Source organism: Eretmochelys imbricata, chromosome 14 (assembly GCF_965152235.1).
Source record: "Eretmochelys imbricata isolate rEreImb1 chromosome 14, rEreImb1.hap1, whole genome shotgun sequence".
Lineage (NCBI taxonomy): Eukaryota > Metazoa > Chordata > Testudines > Cheloniidae > Eretmochelys > Eretmochelys imbricata.
The window spans coordinates 43,337,950-43,357,541 of record NC_135585.1 but is presented as its reverse complement, the minus strand read 5'-3'; the positions used below and the strand labels follow the sequence as shown (position 1 = coordinate 43,357,541).

The 19,592-nt window shown below is 41.3% G+C and overlaps 1 protein-coding gene and 1 pseudogene across 1 annotated transcript; both read right to left on the bottom strand.

The window, feature by feature from the left end:
* Positions 1-608: 608 nt before the first annotated feature.
* On the bottom strand, positions 609-9,556 carry LOC144274091 (olfactory receptor 6F1-like; annotated as a pseudogene).
* A 7,051-nt stretch (positions 9,557-16,607) lies between these two features.
* On the bottom strand, positions 16,608-17,561 carry LOC144275120 (olfactory receptor 14A16-like). Its single transcript, XM_077834254.1, has one exon. The coding sequence runs from the start codon at positions 17,559-17,561 to the stop codon at positions 16,608-16,610; it is 954 nt and encodes a 317-aa protein (XP_077690380.1).
* Between the last annotated feature and the right edge of the window lie 2,031 nt (positions 17,562-19,592).

The following is a 19,592-nucleotide window of genomic DNA, read 5'->3' as shown; positions in this document are numbered from 1 at the left end:
GCCCAAAAAAAAAAAAGGTCCAAAAAACCAGTTGTCGTTAAATAATTATTCTTTGACCCACCTTGTTGTCTGACACGCCACAGTAATTTCCCACAAGTGTGAAAATACAAATAGACAATATTTTTTTAAAAAATGCTCACAAATAAACCTTGATATTCTCTGTCAAAATTATAAAAAAATAAAAATTGAATTCTGCCAAGCCTGTCGATATCTCTATCCTCTCCACAGGCCAGGCTTTAATAGAAATAAATAATTGGCATATGTGCAATTTGTTTCATTTTAAATTAAATACAAAGTAAGAGGATAAAAATGCATAAGGGCTGGATTTTGAAAGGTATTTAGGTGCTTAATGGGGTTTTAAAAAGTATCTAGGCCCTTAAAACTCATAGAAAATCCCATTAGGCACCTAAATACATTTAACAATCTGGCTGTAAATGTTCAAGGATGTGAGACACTAAGGACCAGATTGTTAAAGGTATTTAGTCACCTAACTCACACTGATTTCCATTGGAGTTGGGCAGCTAATTATCTTTAGACTTCTGGCCCTCAGGGATTGTTGTTGTTTTTTCAATGCCCTATCAACTTTGGTATATCTTTCATGTGCAGACTCATTTTTCTTTCACCACATTTTCTGTGACAGCCAATGACCTCCAGCACATTTTGAAAAACATCGCTTCCCTGAATACATGTTTCAGGGCTTCTTTTACCTCTGGGTTCCTCAGTGTGTAGATGAAAGGGTTCAACAGGGCTGTGACAATAGTATTCAAGACGGTGACTATTTTGGTCAATTCCAATGAGTTCTGCATGGAAGGGTTGACATGTAGGAAAATGGTCGAACCGTACCAGATAATCACAACTGTGAGATGGGAAAAGCAAGTTAAAAAGGCCCTTCTCCATTCCTTATCTGATGGGATTGTCAGTACAGTGGAGATGATGTAAAGGTAGGAGAGCAGGGTTATGACACAGGAGCCCAGGATGACGATGAAGGAGATGATAAAGGCCACCAGATCAATAAGGTAGGTATCTGTGCAGGAAAGAACTATCCACGGTGCTAGGTCCCCAGAGAAGTGATGGATGACACTAGGGTACAGAAGGACAACCTGGTGATCAGAAATGCTGGGACACAAATAGCCAGGAAACCACACAACCAAGAGCCAACAGCCAGCTGAGCAGTCAAGGTGCTGTTCAGGATGGAGCTGTAGAGCAAAGGATAGCATATAGCCACATAGCAGTCGTAGACCATGACAGCCAAGAGAAAATCTCTGTGCATCCTAGGGAGAAAACAAAATACATCCGTAGGACACAGCTGACGAAGAAGATGGATTTGCTTTGGGACACAAGGTTGGCAAGTGTCTTTGGGATACAAGCTGTGGTCTGCCATACCTGCGGGAAGGAGAAATTGCAGAGAAGGAAGTACATTGGGGTGCGAAGGGGACGGCTGGTTGCCACTAGGACTATGATCGCCACATTTCCTGTGACAAGGAAGAGCACAAAGAGCGAGATCTGCAAATATTGGGTCGCAGGGAATCCCAGGAGAATAAATTCCTTCACACTGGTGTGATAGCCCTTTTCCAGTGCGGTCAGCTGTTTTACCTGCCAAAACAAATGAAGACATGAAATTAAACTGATTAAACACAACCGTGGCTTTGTGGGATACAGATGATTCTGATGCACAGAAAGAGCAGATAATTAAAAGAGGCAGGAAATAATGGTTTAAGGCTGAAAATATCCTATTGCTATTACATTTCTGGAGCCTTCCTGCTCACAGGGTGAATTTAAGCTTGTCCTAAATTTTCCTGTGGAAACTTTTTTTCCAGTGGAAAGTGGCTTTTGGACCAAAAAGAAACTTTCAGGATAGAAATTCCATTTTCAGGTGTTCCTTGAAAAACACAATTTTTAGTTTTTGTCAATGAAACATGTTTTTTCCATGGTCAGCATCCAAAGCCCAAGATTGATTTTATTTTAATTGATATTTTTGTTGTTTTAAATTGAAAATTTTCAAATACAAAGTTGTTTTCTGGGTGTGTGTGGGGGGTGGGGGTTGTCCTTTTGACAAAACCCTGAAAAATTTCAACAGAAAAAACAACATTTTTCCTGTAAATTCTTCAGGATTCAGGAGCCAGATCATTTTCAAATGAGACCTATGGGTGTTAGGCATTCAGCACAATCTGTGATTCCTTTAGAAGTGAACAAAACCCCATCGTCTCTTTTGAAAATCCCTGCTAAATAGGGTGAGCTTTTCAAAAGTTCTCAGTATAGGCCTATTTCTGCTCCCGAGGAAGGAAGTCAATAGGATTTTTGTCATTGAGTCAGTGGGAGCAGACTTAGGTCAATACTGAACACGTGAGATTTGTACCTGTCAATTTCCTTCCTACAATGCAAGAGGACCTTTAATTCTTTTTATGCAGAAAGTCTCAGGTTCTAAGCCTGCTGAAGTCCCAAGTTGGAGTGGGGATGTTATACAAAGTTGCAGTTCAGAGGACAGCTACTCAATTTTGGAGCATAAATAACCATTTACATCTATAAACCAGCATTCATTTTGGGTAGTTGAAAATGAGTCAGTTGCAACCTCCTTTGACCAATTGAGACTGAGGTGTGCAAGGCCATGCAATGCGCCAATTACAGCAAAGCTCAGGGCCAGAGAGGACCAAAGAACAAAGGACATAGGAGCTCAAGTCTCATTGGCTCTTTAGTCAATTAGCTGCACTTGAAAATTTAACTGTCCATCCTATTTTCAAAAGTGATTTAGGGCCAGATTAGTTGAGGTATTTAGGCACCTAGTGGGATTTTGAAAAGCACCTTGGTACCTCAAACATTGATTTCAATGGATGTTAGGCAACTAGAAGGTTTGAAAATTCCACTAGGTGCCTAAATACTTTTAAAAATCTGGCCCTAGGGCTTGTCTATGCAGAGAAGACACAGCAACTTAACTTCAATATCTTTATTTAGCCCACTGCAACTTTTGTGCCTTTGTGGACTCTTAGGTTGAAAACTGGTTATATCAGTTCAGTTTGCACCTGAAAATTGATATACATGAGGTTTAAACCAATATAATATCCCTATACAAAGTTGCACTCTTTTAGCTAAATTGGTATAAAATCACACCTTTCATTATGTCAGTACAACTTTTTGTGTAGACTAGAGGCAAATATTTTAAAAGCACCAAAGTGTCTTAGAACCAGATTTTCAAAGGTTATTAGGTGTCTAGTGGGATTTTCAAAGGCCTAGGCACCTAAACCCCATTGAATTCAATTGGAGTTATGTGCTTAACCTGCGTAGGTACTTCTGAAATTCCCACTAGGTGCCTATCTGCCTATCTTCAGATGTCTAAATGTCTTTAGCCTCTGGTGCTTTATACTTCTGTATCTTAGACCACCTATTAGGTTGCCTAAATGTGGACGTAGTTGCCTAACTTTGGGCAGCCACTTAGGGCCAGATTTTAAAAAGTATTTAGTCACCTAGTGAGATTATTAAAAGGACAGAGGCACCTAACATCCACAGAAATCAATGAGTTGTAGGTTCCGAGGTGCTTCTGGAAATTTCAATAGGCATCTAAATATCTTGAGAAATCTGATCTTTTGTCTTTTACAAATGGAGAAACTGAGGAACAAAGAACTTAAACAATTTCACAGTGGTCCATCAGCAAGTCAATGGAGACACAGAACCAAGGTCTCCTAACTTCCAATGCTCTTCTTTAAACAAGGACACCGTCCTTACTAAGCCAGGGGTTTGGCACATTCTTGAGAAGACAGTGAAATTCTGTTGAGACCAAATCCCAAGAGCACTTCTGAGGAACATAAATTTGTCTTTTTTCTTGGACCTGTTGAGTTGCCATACATAAACGAAGCAGGTAAGGGAAAAAGACAGCAGGGTGATGACAAAATGGTAATGCAATGAGACTCTAATCAATATAGAAATTTATGCAATAAGTAGGAAGATTTTGTGTATGAAACCTTTAAATGTTTGATTTATAGCTGGAGGAAAAAATATGGCTCGCAATGCATTTTTTTCCTCAGAATCCAAGAACGCCTCATTCTAAGGAGAGAATATAATGTGTGAAGGGGGTCTGTTCTGGCTAGATCTGTCAGCAAAAGCTAATAAGTTAGGTCCACTAGAGAGAGAGAGAGAGAGAGAGAGAGAGGATCCCAGAAATATACTTTAAACCACTTGTATTAAGATCTATTTTTTGTATACTTGGTAATGTGACCTACTGGGCCATATCTGGTTGGAAGGAATAGGTTTCCCAGTGAGTAATTGGTTCATCTGTAACATACTTCCTTCTCTCTCACTTACTTTCTCACTTTCTAAATTTCACTCATCTTTTTCAACTCTTGAATGCAGAAGAGAAAATAACTATATGATAGATCTGTGGCACTCGCTGCTGCTGTAATTTATTGAGCCGCATAGATAAGAATGTAAAAATGGATTGGATATTTCTCTTAGAGGTAGACTTAGGTTTCCATAGCCACAAATGCCACATGGATGCCCACTCCTCATTCATTTTCACGGGCATTTGTTTGTTTAAGAACCAGATTTTTAATGGTTTTTAGGCACCTAATGCGATTTTTAGAAGCATCTCGGCACCTAAAAATCCTTGATTGCAATGGGTATTAGACACCTAGCTGCTTTGAAAAATCCCACTACGCACCTACAAGCCTTTAAGAATTTGCCCCATAATCCCTTAGGCAGCTTTTGAAATCTCAGCTGTAGCCTGGTCTGGTAGATGGGAAATAAGGAGTTGGAGTTTGTCCCAACTCTGTCACTCATTTACTGTGTGAAAGTCAGATTAACGGTCTGTGCCTCAGTTTCCCCATCTGTAAATAAATGAAATAATACCATTCACCCACCTTGGTAAAATGGTTTGAAATCTACAGGTGAAAAAGCACCATGAATTTCTTCCCAAGTTTACTAGAGTGAATGAATAGAATAACTTTGACTTCCTCTGTCATTGGATCAGGCCCTCTGTAACTATGAAGTTTAGGGTATTAGAAGGCAGGAGATCCTGGTCTCTGTTCCGGGCTTTTCCCCTGACTTCCAATGCATCCCTAAGCAAGATCCTTTACCCCTCTGCCCTACTTTCTCCTCATATGGCAGAGGATTGATAATGATTAATTATTTACTACAGAGGGGCATTGGGCCCATTCCAAACAACACTGAAGTTATGGCTACAAAGGGAGTTCTTTTCAACCTGTTGTAGAATAAAATAGCTTAGGACTGGACATTGATTTGAAGATGTAAAGAGGTTTATAAGTACAAAGTATTATTATCTTTGCCAGACTAGCTCAGATTAGCATAAGGAGGATAATCATTATGGGTGCGATTTTTAAAAGAGTTTGTGGGAATCAGGCATTTACATTCTACTGAATCACAATGAGATTTGAATTTTTAATTGCTTTGAACTCCTTTGAAAATCCCATTGCACAGTGATAATCAACCGTTTATCCTTCAGGGCAAAGCCTTATTTCTGTCTCAGCTGAGCATGGAATGTGCCTCTAAGGTCCGGCACTGCAAAATCAGATACATTTATTATGGTTTATAATTTCTTCTTTTGTAAAATGGGGACAATGACCCTGACTCCGGTTGTAAAATGCGTTGAGATCTACTGATGAAAAGCATTGCACAAAAGCTAGGGATTATACTTAAAGAGCATTGTCAATTAAGCACTGTCTGGTACATAATTCTGTATGAAATTCTTGTTCTGTTCTCACTTGTATGTTAATATGTCATGGATAGGCTTGGCAGCATTTTATTTTTATTTTTTATAATTTTGATGGGTACTGTCACTGTTTATTTTCAAGCATTTTCTCCACTTTTTATTTATTTCAGTGTTCATAGTTGTACAAAATTATGGGGGTGGGGCGTGGGAGACTGTCAGACAAATGATAGTTAACACTGAGATTCAAAAAGTGAAAGCTCTATAAACCATTAAAATACAAATTGTCAACATCACGTGTTAAACTATAGAAAGTAAATATCCTTAATTCAACAGATCATACCTGTTTTCACTATTCATTCACTAATCCATTTGTAAGCCGAATTCAAAAGTCTAAATCACTGGATTTTGACTCTAATAAGTTCTCCCGCAGTATTTTTCTTACTTTGCCTATTTGTAAATTTTGAGTATTATCGATGGAAATACATTTTCATCAGTTTGTGTGTGTGTGTGTGTTGAAATCGACATTTATCAACATTCACCAATAAAAATCTAATCCTTCCAAGCCTAGCCATGACGTCTGTTCCTTGGTTGTTAGAATTTGATCCTGGGCAAAATGTAAAATCAGTTTTAATGTTTGATACAAATGGGGAGATTGTCAAAGGATTTTCAATGGGAGTTGGGCCACAGAATTGCCCTCTTTGCCTCTGAAAATCTTCACCAAAGACAAAAATCATGGTCCTGGACTCAGAAGAAGACACATAAATAACCCCAGCGTTCCAAAGGTGTGTATTGGGAAGGGTAGCTGAGTTCTGAAATGAGCTGGAGAATGGAAAATGAGGGAGAATCTAGGAGAAAAGATTAGGAGTTCAAGTTTGGCAATGTTGTGCTGGAACTAGAGATTAGGATTCTCTGCCTTGGAATATACCGATGTAAAATGTTCATCGTAGAGCCTTTGAGGAACAAAGACAAGTCCTGCCTGCCGCAGAGCACAGCAGAGATTCATGAAGGAGAAAATAGCAGAGGACAAGACTGACCCATTTACCTTAATATTAGAAGAAAGGAAATTTTCAGGGAAACTGGGATATTTTTCTTCCTATTCTTCTTCATGCTAAATTCCGCAGATCTGTTAAAATGGGATTTGCATATCAGTGATTCTCCAGACTGCAAGTCAAGATCATCCCTTAAATATGGACATCCAGAATCAAGGGAAACTCTACATGCCGTGTGTCCGTAACTTAATGGAGTTCAATGGGTATTGGGTACCAAACTCTCTTAAACCCCTTTGAAAATCCCAGCTAACAGCGTGGAGGGACTTTTGACAAGGAATAGCACTGGCTGAAGATTGAATGAACAATTAGTAGATCAAAAGTGCCATCAACATTTCCAGTGTCAATGGGAAAAATGATGAAATGATCAGGATCCCCTTCCCTTCCCTTGCCCTGTTTCTTGACAAACTCTAGTTGTAAGTTGTAGCTGATTGAGGCTTAGGGAGATGGGGAGGTGGTAATAATTATTCAGGCACTAGGATTCTGACTTGAACATTCAAGGAACATCCAATAATGCATTTTAACTGTTTAACTCCATGAGCATCTCTTGTGACCTACAGAATTCAAGACTGGGGTGGAGATGGAAAACTGATTCGGTGTGTTGGTTTTCACCCTCTGAGTCCTGGATTTCCCTATTGCTGCTATTTGCATACAGAAGGAAGCGTCCACTCCCATGGATGATGAGATTGTTTCTCATCAGGAGGACTGAGAAGAACAGAATTCAATACAAAGTATCATTTATTTCTCCAGATGTTAGAAGATCTGTGGACCAAATGAATTTGGTCACTGTGTGGGGTGGGGTAAAATTTTCAACAGCAGCTAAGGGCCAGATTTTTAAAGGTATTTAGGCACCTAGTGGGATTTTCAAAAGCATCTAGGTGGCTAACACCCACTCAAACCCACTAGTACCTCAGGAGGATGTTAAACAGAAGCTACTAAAGTTAGACATTTTTAAATCAGCAGATCCAGATAACCCGCATCCAGGAGTGTAAAAAATGCTAGCTGAGGAGCTCACTGGGCCTTTACTGTTGAAACACTGGAAGAAAGCTCATGTTGTGCCAATATTGAAAAAGGGTAAATGGGAGGACCAAGGTAATTATAGGCCTGTCAGGCAAGATAAGGGAGTGGCTGATTGTGAGGTGATTGACATAAGCTGGGACCGTATAGATCATTGTTGCAACCAAAGTCCTGTAGTGGCACCAAATCTTGTATAAAGGGAGTCAAATAAGGTGTCAAAGACAAGGTTATGGTTTGCTGGTGCTGATTATGCTGTCTATTTGTGTGTATTATTTTTGTTGTTAAAGTTATGAATATTGGCTCTATACTGTCTGTATTTCAAACTTATGCTACGCTTCTCCGTGACACCCCAGGCAAGCTGGTGTCAGCTCTGCCTAGGCTGCTTGGTGGCCCATTAAGGACCACCAGATATACAATTGACCCATTGAAAGAAAGCAGACACGCCTTGGGACTCTGCAAGGTATGCAGGGACCTGCCTGTGGACAGAACTCTCAGGTGTTTCCAGGCCAGGTGATGGACAGCTTCTCTTTGGCACAAAGAAAGAAAGACCACATGGCAAGAGACTATAAAAAGCTGCTGCAGCTCCTCCATCTTGTCTTCAGTCCTGCTTCATCCCTCTGGAGGGACTTTGCTACACTGAAGCTTTGAACCAAGGACTGAAAGACCCATCCCAGCTGTGGATGTTCTCCTGAGACTTGATTTGAACCTGCAGTTTATTCTCTCACTGCTGCAAGCCTGAACCAAGAACTTTGCCATCACTGTATGTCATTGATTCCATTGAACCAATTCTAGCTCTCGTCTATATCTTTTCTTTTTATGAATAAACCTTTAGATTTTAGATTCTAAAGGATTGGCAACTGTGTGATTTGTGGGTCAGATCTGATTTGTATATTGACCTGGGTTTGAGGCTTGGTCCTTTGGGATGGAGAGAACCTTTTTTCTTTTACTGGGCTATTGGTTTTCATCACCATTTGTCCCCATAACGAGTGGCACTGGTGGTGATACTGGGAAACTGGGGTGTCTAAGGGAATTGCTTGTGTGACTTGTGGTTAGCCAGTGGGGTAAAAGCAAAGTCTTCTCTGTCTGACTGGTTTGGTTTGCCTTGGTGTGCACAGAAACCCCAGCCTTGGGCTGTAACTGCCCTGCTTGAAGCTATTTGTCCTGAATGGGCACTCTCCGTTGGGTCCCGCCAGAACCAGCATCGTTACACTGATAAGGGACTCAATTAATAAAGAAATAAAGTAATATAATTAATGTCATTTAACGTGGGTTTATGGTAAATAGATCCTGTCAAACTAACTTGGTATCATTTTTGATGACATTACAATTGTGATTGATAAAGGCAATAGTGTTGATATAATAGACTTCTCTATGGCATTTGACTTAGTGCTGCCTGACATTTTGACTAAACAACTAGAAGGATACAAAAATAACATGGCACACAATACATGGACTAAAAGCTGGCTCACGGTTAGGTCTCAAAATGTAATTGTTAAAGGGAATTGTCTTGGAACAGGTATGTTTCCAGTGGGGTCCAAGCGGGTTCTGTTCATATCCTAACTCTATTTAACATTCTTTAATGATATGGAAGATGACATAAACTCATCACTGATAAAGTTTGCAAATGACACAAAAATGAGGAAGTAGTTAATAATGAAGAGGACAGGGTTACAGAGCGATCTGGATCGCTTGGTAAGCTGGGCGCAAGCAAACAATATGATTTTACTATGGCTAAATGTGAATGTCTACATCTAGGAACAAAGCATGTAGGACATACTTGCAGGATGTGGAACTCTATTGTGGGTAACAGTGATTCGGAAAAAGATTTGGCGGTCATGGTGGATAATCAGCTGAACATGAGCTCCCAGTGTGATGCTGTGCCAAAAGGACTAATGCAATTCTTGGATGCATAAACAGGAAAAAGACTATGTCCAGTTCTCGTGTCAACAGTTCAAAAAGGACGTTGAGCAATTGGAGAGGGTTCAGAGAAGAGCCATGAGAATGATTAAAAGTTTAGGAAGCACGCCTTATAGTGACAGACCCAAGGAGCTCAATCTATTTAGCTTAACAAAAAGAAGGTTAATAAATTCCTTCATGGTCTCTTCAGTCTAGCATAGAAAGGGATAACACCATACAATGGCTGGAAGTTTAAGCTAGGCAAAATCAGACTGGAAATATGGCGTACAGTGAGAGTAATTAACTTTTGGAGCAATTTACTAACGGTCACAGTGGATTCTCCATCACTGAGAATTTTTCAATCAGGATTGGATGTTTTTTCAAAAGATCTGCTCTATAAATTATTTTGGAGAAGGTCTATGTCCTGTGTTATACAGAAGGTCAGATGATCACAATAGTCCCTTCTGACTTTGGAATCTATGCATCAATGAATTCAACGTGTTTAGGTGCCTTGGTGTTTTTGAAAATCTCACTACATGCCTAAATGCCATTTAAAATCTGGCCCTGGGTGACAAGAGAGCCTAAATCCAATTTTCAAAAGAGCTTTAATCTTTCAGAGATAGATTTTCAAAAGTATGAAGATGTCTAAAGCTTCAGATAGATGCTCAGTGGGATTTTCAAAAACACCTAACCACATTAGGTGCCTAACCTGCTTAAGCATTTTTGTCAGTCTGCAACGTTGACATCTAAACACTTTTGAAACTCTAGCTTTTTGGCTCCTAAGCAACTTACATGATTTTGTAATGGGATTTAGGCTTCTATATCATTTAGGAACTGTCATAAACACAAAGGGAAGGGTAACCACCTTTCTGTGTACAGTGCTATAAAATCCCTCCTGGCCAGAGGCAAAACCCTTTCACTTGTAAAGGGCTAAGATGCTAGGATAACCTCACTGGCACCTGACCAAAATGACCAATGAGGAGACAAGATACTTTCAAAGCTGGAGGGGGAGGAACAAAGGGTCTGTCTGTCTGCGTGATGCTTTTGCCGGGAACAGATCAGGAATGCAGCTCAGAACTCCTGTAAAAAGTTGGTCAGTAATCTAGCTAGAAATACATTAGGTTTCCTTTTGTTTAACGGTGGGTAAAATAGTCTGTGCTGAATGGAATGTATATTCCTGTTTTTGTGTCTTTTTGTAACTTAAGGTTTTGCCTAGAGGGATTCTCTATGTTTTGAATCTGATTACCCTGTAAGGTATTTACCATCCTGATTTTACAGAGGTGATTCTTTTACCTTTTCTTTCATTAAAATTCTTCTTTTAAGAACCTGATTGCTTTTTCATTGTTCTTAAGTTCCAAGGGTTTGGGTCTGTGTTCACCTGTACAAATTGATGAGGTTTTTCATCAAGCCTTCCCCAGGAAAGGGGATGTAGGGCTTGGGGGGATATTTTGGGGGAAGATGTCTCCAAGTGGGCTCTTTCCCTGTTCTTTGTGTAACACGCTTGGTGGTGGCAGCATAGGGTTCAAGGACAAGGCAAAGTTTGTACCTTGGGGAAGTTTTTAACCTAAGCTGGTAAGAATAAGCTTAGGGGGTCTTTCACGCAGGTCCCCACATCTGTACCCTAGAGTTCAGAGTGGGGAAGGAACCTTGACAGGCACCCTTGAAAACTGTATCTGTGATGTCTAACAATCCAGGTAACAAAGCTTCTCCTGAATTATGGTCTCTTGTATCTTGACAGATGGAGCCTGTGACTGGAAAAGAGAAGGCAAACCAGTCCAGGATACAGGAATTTATCCTTCTGGGCTTCCCCGGTAGTCAATATTTGCGGATCTCTCTTTTTGTGGTGTTTGCCATGATGTATGTCCTGACAGTTGCAGAAAATGTTGCCATCCTAGTCCTAGTGAGGGCCAGCTATCAACTCCGCACCCGCATGTACTTCTTCCTTTGCTACCTCTCCTTGCTGGAGATATGATACACCAGAGCCTGTGTTCCCAAGACCATTGCGATTTTCCTGGGGAAAAGCAGAACCATCCCCTTTAGTAGCTGCATCCTGTAGATATACTTCATTTTCTCCCTGGGCGGCACAGAATATTTCCTCTTCTCTGCCATGGCCTATGACTGCTATCTGGCTATTTGCTACCCATTGCACTATAGCACCATCATGAACAGCACCTCTTGTCTGCTCAGCTGGCCCTTGGCTCCTGGGTGTGTAGTTTCCTGGCTATTTCTATCCCAGAATCTCTGAGAGTTAGGTTGTCCTTCTGTGGCACTAATGTCATTACTCATTTCTCCTGCAGCATAGATTCCTCAATCATTCTCTCCTGCACAGACACCTATGTGTTTGAGATGGCAGCTTTTATCATCTCGATCATCGTCATCCTGGGATTATGTTCAATAATTCTGGTCTCCTACATTTACACCCTCTCCACCATACTGAGAATCCCGTCAGCCCAAGGCCAGCAAAAGGCCTTTTCCACTTGCTCTTCCTGTCTCACTCTTGTGATTATATGGTACAGCTCCACCATCTTCCTGTATGTCAGGACTTCCAAACAGAATGCCTTGGACATGAACAAGACTGTCAACACTTTGAATACTATTGTAACTCCGCTGTTAAACCTCTTCATTGACAGTCTGAGAAACGAAGAGGTGAAGGAGACTTTATGGAAGGTATTCAGTGGGCCATGAAGTTGTTTTTGAATGGCTTAGATGTTACTGGGTCTGATTCTCAGCCTGTGTTCATGTTCCCTTTGGTAGTAACTGTCCTTGTTGTTGTTCTTTTAATCCTGGTTCCAATTTTACATTTACAACTTTGGTATTTGGGTAAAATGTTCAGAAGTGCCTAAGGGCCAGATTTGCAAAGGAATTTAGGCACCTAAAGATTCAGATAGACCCCTAAATACCATTAAAGATCTAGCTTCTAGGAGCCTAATTTTTATTGAAAATCTATCAGACGTGAGCTCCTAAGGGGCATATTTTTGAAGATATTTAGGTGTCTAAAGATGCAGATAGTTGTTTAGTGGGCTTTTCCAAAGCACTTCAGCAGATGAGGCACCAAAATCCCATTGATTTCAGTGGTAGCTACAAATACTTTTGAAAATCTGTCCCTTAAAATCTCTTGAGAGGTCTCATCAACAGCCCATTGGCATCAACGAACATCTTTCAGCTGAATTAAATGGCCTTTTGATCAGGCCCTATGTGGACATTACTTTTAGCAATTCACATTTAGGCCCCCATCCTGAGATCCTTACTCAAGTGCTAAATTATATTATTTTGAGTCGTCCAGTTGACTCTAACGGGACTACTCACACTAGGAAAGAAAGCTTGGGCATAAAGCGTGTGCAGGATCAAGACCTTAGTGACACTGAATCTGCACTCAGAAGTTTGTTCTAAGTTTAAATTTGTAGCAACTCCAGAATTTTCATTATCTGTGATGTATGACTGGTTGGCCAACTCACACAACATTGTGTCTGTTCCCTTGTTCAATAGCTGAAAAATTATTAAACAGCAGACTAAAGAACAACATGCAGGAAATACAGAATGATGAACAACGATGGTGGATTTTTTTTTTTAATTAGTGAAGAATTTCAAAAAATCAAATTTATTTCCCTTTTTAAAGGTTCTAAGTTTGGGGATCCTACATGTTGGTTAATTGAAACAAGTCAATAATGTTTTTTATAAAGTTTTCCATTTAAATGTTGTCGAAAATTGAAATGAAAAATTTAATTAAAAAAAGAAAACAAAAATTCACTAAATCAACAGTTCTTTACAAACAATTTCGTTTTTGAAAATGGTCATTTTTCAACCAAAAGGAATTACAAGGGAGAAAGAAGTTCAATTAATGGTGATCAATATGTTTTCACAGAATGTTTTTTATCAAATGAACTTGATTTAACTGTGACATTTCTGATTGATAAAGGCAATGGTGTTTATGTAATAGACTTGCATTTTTCTAAAGGTTTGATTCAGGGTAACATCACACTATTTAAAAAAATAACACTACACAAAAACAACAGTAAATTGATTAAAAACTGGCTAACTGATAGTTCTCAAAACATAACTGTTCATAGAATCATAAAATATCAGAGTTGGAAGGGACCTCTGGAGGTCATCTAGTCCAACCCCCTGCCCAGAGCAGGACCAATCCCCAACTAAATCATCCCAGCCAGGGCTTTGTCAAGCCTGACCTTAAAAACTTCTAAGGAAGGGGATTCCACCACCTTCCTAGGTAACGCATTCCAGTGTTTCACCACCCTCCTAGTGAAAAAGTTTTTCCTAATATCCAACCTAAATCTCCCCCCTGAAACTTGAGACCATTACTCCTTGTCCTGTCATCTGCTATCACTGAGAATAGTCTAGATCCATCCTCTTTAGATCCACCTTTCAGGTAGTTAAAAGCAGCTATCAAATGCCCCCTCATTCTTCTCTTCCGTAGACTAAACAATCCCAGTTCCCTCAGCCTCTCCTCATAAGTCATGTATTCCAGCCCCCTAATCATTTTTGTTGCCCTTCGCTGGACTCTCTCCAGCTTTTCCACATCCATCTTGTAGTGTGGGGCCCAAAACTGGACACAGTACTCCAGATGTCACCAATGTCGAATAGAGGGGAACGATCACATCCCTCGATCTGCTGGCAATGCCCCTCCTTATACACCCCAAAATGCCATTGGCCTTCTTGGCAACAAGGGCACACTGTTGACTCATATCCAGCTTCTCGTCCACTGTCACCCCTAGGTCCTTCTCTGCAGTACTGCTGCTGAGCCATTCGGTCCCTAGTCTGTAGCGGTGCATTGGATTCTTCTGTCCTAAGTGCAGGACTCCGCACTTGTCCTTGTTGAACCTCATCAGATTTCTTTTGGCCCAATCCTCCAATTTGTCTATGTCCCTCTGTATCCTATCCCTACCCTCCAGCGTATCTACCACTCCTCCCAGTTTAGTGTCATCATCTGTTGATGGGACCTATTGATTTTAATGGGTGATAGACGCCTAGATGCTTTTGAGAATCCCACTAGGTTCCTAAATACCTTTACATATCTTGCCCTTGATGCCTGACTTATTTCTATTTTTGTATATTTATATCTAGACCAGTCTTATCATCAAAGTGTAAATAAACTTTAACTTTTACCTTTGTATCCCCCTACCTTTTGGAAAGTGTTTTACTTATTAAGGCTGGGGATTTCAAAGGAGCGTAAAGACGTAGGCTGGGTTTACCAAAGGAACCTGAGAGAGTTTCAATAGAATTTTTGCACCTATGTCCCTTTGGCATCTTTGGAAGTCCCAGCCCTAATTAGAGCTGGTTGGAATTTTCATTGTAGAGGAAGTTCCAATATTTTGAAATTGGTTTTTATCCCAAATCTGGATGAAAATTTAAAACGTGCTGATACAGACTAATACGGCTACCACTCTGAAACTTGTATTTAGCTGTGACACCTTTCCCAAACCCGAGGAAGAGCTCTGTGTAAGCTTGGAAATTTGTCTTTCCCAACAACAGAAATTGGGCCAATACAGGATGTTACTTCACCCATTGCTCGGAAAACCCCAGCAAGGAGATGAGATACGGGCACGCCCAATAAAGGAGAAAACACTGACAACACTGTCTACCCAAACACTCAGCCTCTCCCCAGGCAGAGGAACCAGAATGGAGATGGGGGTGGGGGGGCAGGGGGCCATGGCCCCATCACTTTTAAAAGTGGGAAGGGTATGTTCTCCCACTTTTTACTGGCCTTAAGGGAGACCGATGGTGGGGAGGGGGCAGAGAGGAGCAAGCGTGGGGAAGGGCCTTGGGGGGGAGAGGTGGCACGAGGGTGGGGCCTCGGGGGAAGAGGCCGTGTGGGGGTGGGGCCTTGGTTCAGGTATCGGTGCCCCCCGACCACTTCTAGGAGCTTCCAGCGCTCCTGTCCCCAGGCACTCCCACCTCATAAAGAAACAAATCAATCCACCAGTAAAAAAAAAACAAAAAAAAAAAACCCTAAAATAAAATTTAAAAAATCTGAGAAAGAAGCAAGAACCAAACAACTGCACTGATACCACAATCATATCTTTTACCCTGAGGGGAAGAACAAAAAAAGGAATGGAGTCTCTGGCTCCTTAGGGTCTACTAGGGGCTTTGCTATGGCTCCCGATTTTATGTGGAAGGTACTCAGATAGCATGGTGGTGGGTGACAGTGTGAAATCCTACAATAGACAGATAGATTAGATTAGATAGAACAAACTCCTGCAAGTCCTTCTTACATGGGATTATGGCTGGCACCTGACACAGAGTAGGACTCTGCACTTAAATAGGTCCCTGTCTCTTTGTCATGTGCTAAAATTAAGACTTCCAGACCCACCAGCCATGCTCCTCCCCCCCACCCATCACTTCCAGACTCCCTATACAGCAAAAGACTTGTTCCATGCAGCAGGGCCTGTAGGTGAAAGGCAACAAAAATCAAAGGCCCCATCCTTCAGTTTTGATTTCTCTGAGTGATTTCTCTTCTTTCTTCAGTAAAGTAACATGCACCTTTCTCAGGTAGGAGAGCTGCCATGAACAAAGAGCGATAGACGGCTATTGAGCAAGGCCAGAGTTCTGCAGTCACCATGTCAATATTTACCCAGACAGCAAAACACAGAGTTCATGATCTGATGCTGCCGTATCCCACTCTGTCACACCAGCAAACAGAAACCCAAAAGCCATCATACCCCAAGCAAAGTTTTGACCCCCAAAAAGGAGAAGAACCAGAGACTCCATGAAATCTAATGGCTAATGATTTTATGTGGAAGGTACTCAGATAACATGGTGAGGGGTGGCAGTATAAAAGCATGAGATCGATAGATTTTCATCTTACTTATACTGCTATAAACCTGGAAGAACTCCACTGACTTAGTGGAGTTAGTGTGGATTTACCACTATACAGACAGCATTTTGCATAAAAAAAATCACACACCATATTCTTATGGGGACAGTAATGTCATCAGTTGATTGTATTTGCTAAAACAACACAGATAAAACCACGTTCATCAGAGAAACGCAGACATTTTATTCTTGTTGAATAACCTCCACCCAGTCAGTTTCCTCAGGGAAGCTTTGATTTCCTTGTTCTTTATGCTGTAGATGATCGGATTCATCACTGGCGGCAGCACGGAATAGAGAACAGCCACCACGAGATCCAGAGTTGACGGAGAGCTGGAGATGGGTTTCACGTAGGCAAAGACACCAGTGGAAAGAAACATGGAAATTACAATGAGGTGAGGAAGGCATGTGGAGAAGGTTTTATGTCGGCCCTGCTCAGAGGGGATTCTCAATACCGTGGTCAAGATCTGAACATATGTCACAATTATAAAAACAAAGCAACTTAGAGTTAAACACACACTAAATTCAATAACCCCAACTTCATTGAAGTACGAGTTAGAGCAGGCGATCTTGAATAGCTGGGGGATTTCACAGAAGAACTGATCAACCATGTTGCCTCCACAGAAGGTTATCGAAAACGTGTTCCCGGTATGCAATGAAGAATAGAGGATTACACTGATCCAGGCAATGGCTGTCATTTGGACACAAGCTCTCCTGTTCATTATAGTCTCATAGTGCAGTGGTTTGCAGATGGCGATGTATCGATCGTACGCCATGATGGTGAGTAAGACAAAGTCGGCCTCAGCAAAGAAGATGAGGAAAAAGACTTGGGCGACACATCCAGAATAGGAAATGGACCTGGTGTTCATAAGGGAATTGGCCATAGATTTGGGGATGGTGACAGAGATCGAGCCGAGGTCTAGGATGGACAAACTCATCAGGAAGAAGTACATGGGGGTGTGAAGGTGGTGGTCAAGAGCTATGGCTGTGATGATGAGAAGATTCCCTGTCAGGGCTGCCAGATAAAGCACTAGAAACACAATGAAGTGCAAAATCTGCAGCTCTCGAACATCAGAGAATCCCAGGAGAAGGAACTCGGTCACGGTGGTTTGGTTGGACATTTTCTTTCTTAGTTCGTGTGATGGCTGTGGAGGAAAGGAGAAAAGCAATGGTCAGGGTTATAGTGAGAGAGGGAATGACTCTGATTCCCCTCTCCATGATGTCTCATGATGTGAATGTCAAAGGTGTACAGCACTTGTCACTTCCATTGTCTGGAGTAGTGAGGGCTCCTCACCGCTCACAACCAGAGCACTACTCTGGTGCGTTATGACAGGAGTGTAAATTGGCATCGCTCCCTTAAAGTCACTGGAGCTGGGTCAGTTTACACCATCTGAGGATCTGGCCCAAGATGTGGCTTGATCAAATGCAGGATGAAAGATGGAACGAAGTACAATCCAAATCCAACAATTTGAGCCAAAATTATGCCCCTATTGCTACAGACAGCAGGCTCACAACTTGGCCAACTCAACTAAAATACTAAAATGTCAGCACAGTCTGATTCCCACTTAACTGAGAAATACAGCACAGAATCACCCAGCTTCCCGCATGGCAGCTTTTCTGTGATGATTCCACCCCAACATCCCACATACTGCCTGATGTCTACTTACATGTTGATTTATGGCACCAGATCCCAGCTGCACTCCCATTGCTGGGTGATGATGGGCTGGTCGCATTGCTCAGTTACTGCTAGGTTGTGTGGTTCCCCTCTGTGACTTTATTTCTGTGCTGTGTGAGTCAGGAGACTTCTGTTCTAGTCTTGCCTCTGTCACTTTGTGACCATGGAGCAGTCACCGCTGCCTCTCTTTCCTCCCCTTCCCTTTGTCTGTCTTGTGTACTTTGAATGTGAACTCTTTTGGGGATGGATTGTGTCTTCCTATGTGCATGTTCTGTGCACATATTGACAGTATTTTTGTTTAGCAGGCAGCAGTGTGGGACAGAGGCTATGATGGTAGAAGTGGAGATCTGGGTTCTAGTTCCATCAACCTGCTGCCTGTCCTTGGGTAGGATAAAGAGAGACAGGCTTTGTCTGGGAGCTTCGACTCTCAGAGCTTTAGTTTAGAGAGGTTAGTATGTTTAAAACACATTCTCTGGGCTACCAACTTTGCTACTTACTCAGTTTTACCATCCTGCAGCTACCCCTTTGAAACAGACAAACACGTTTGCAATAGAGGGAATGGGGTTGGAAATTATGGTGTTATTGGACAATATTCATGTTCCCCACCCTGGCAAAAAGCTAAGTTTCCAGGTAGGAGTAGTCAGACAATTTCTACTTTATTTCAAAGGAAAATTCAGTTTTCAGCTGAATATATTTTCATGGAATGTCTCTGATATCCATAACAATGAAAACTTTTTTTGATTATGCCTAAAAATTTTCAGGTTCCAACAGTCTTCAGCTGAAACTGTTTGGTTCTCACAACCTCAATGAAAAGTCAATTTTTTCTGGTGGAAAAAAAAATCTGATCATCTCTAGATATCTGCATAATTTGTTAGTAAAAGTCTTCAAGAGTTCTAATTGCAATTCATATTTCTGATATTAAATTTGCCCCATATATTAATACTCTAACATATTTAATTGAAATAGAAAACTTACTTTGTTGGTCTTTATTCCAATTTGCGATGCATTTGATCCGACTGTGTTAGGAATCATTGCTCATTATCTATCTATCTATCTATCTATCTATCTATCTATCTATCTATCTATCTATCTATCTATCTATCTATCTATCTATTCACCCACTGCCAGGATTGTTTGGTTCTCTCTCTCTCTCTCCTGCCCCCAACACTGTCGTATTCACCAGCTGTTGTCAGATCCCTTCGCTGGATGTCCTGAGTTGCAGGGGTCTCTCTGCAGTTCCTAGCACAGATGGGCGCTCCCTGCTTCCCTCCTAGGGCAGGCTTGGGTGAAAGGTGATGGACTAAATGGGATCAGGGACTGAAAGACACTCCCAGCTCTCGAGCTGATCCTGGTTTGTGCCATCTTCAAATAAGGTCACAGCCCAAGATATCCCTGCTCTGGGGCTAAATAGCTGAATCTGGTCTCCAGGGCTGTGAGGCCAGCTCTGCTCTCACCTCAGGAGCAAAGCATCCTGACA

What these genes read in the sequence shown, in the direction of transcription:
- LOC144275120 (XM_077834254.1), bottom strand. Translation starts at nt 17,561, where the DNA reads ATGTCCAACCAAACCACCGTGACCGAGTTCCTTCTCCTGGGATTCTCT.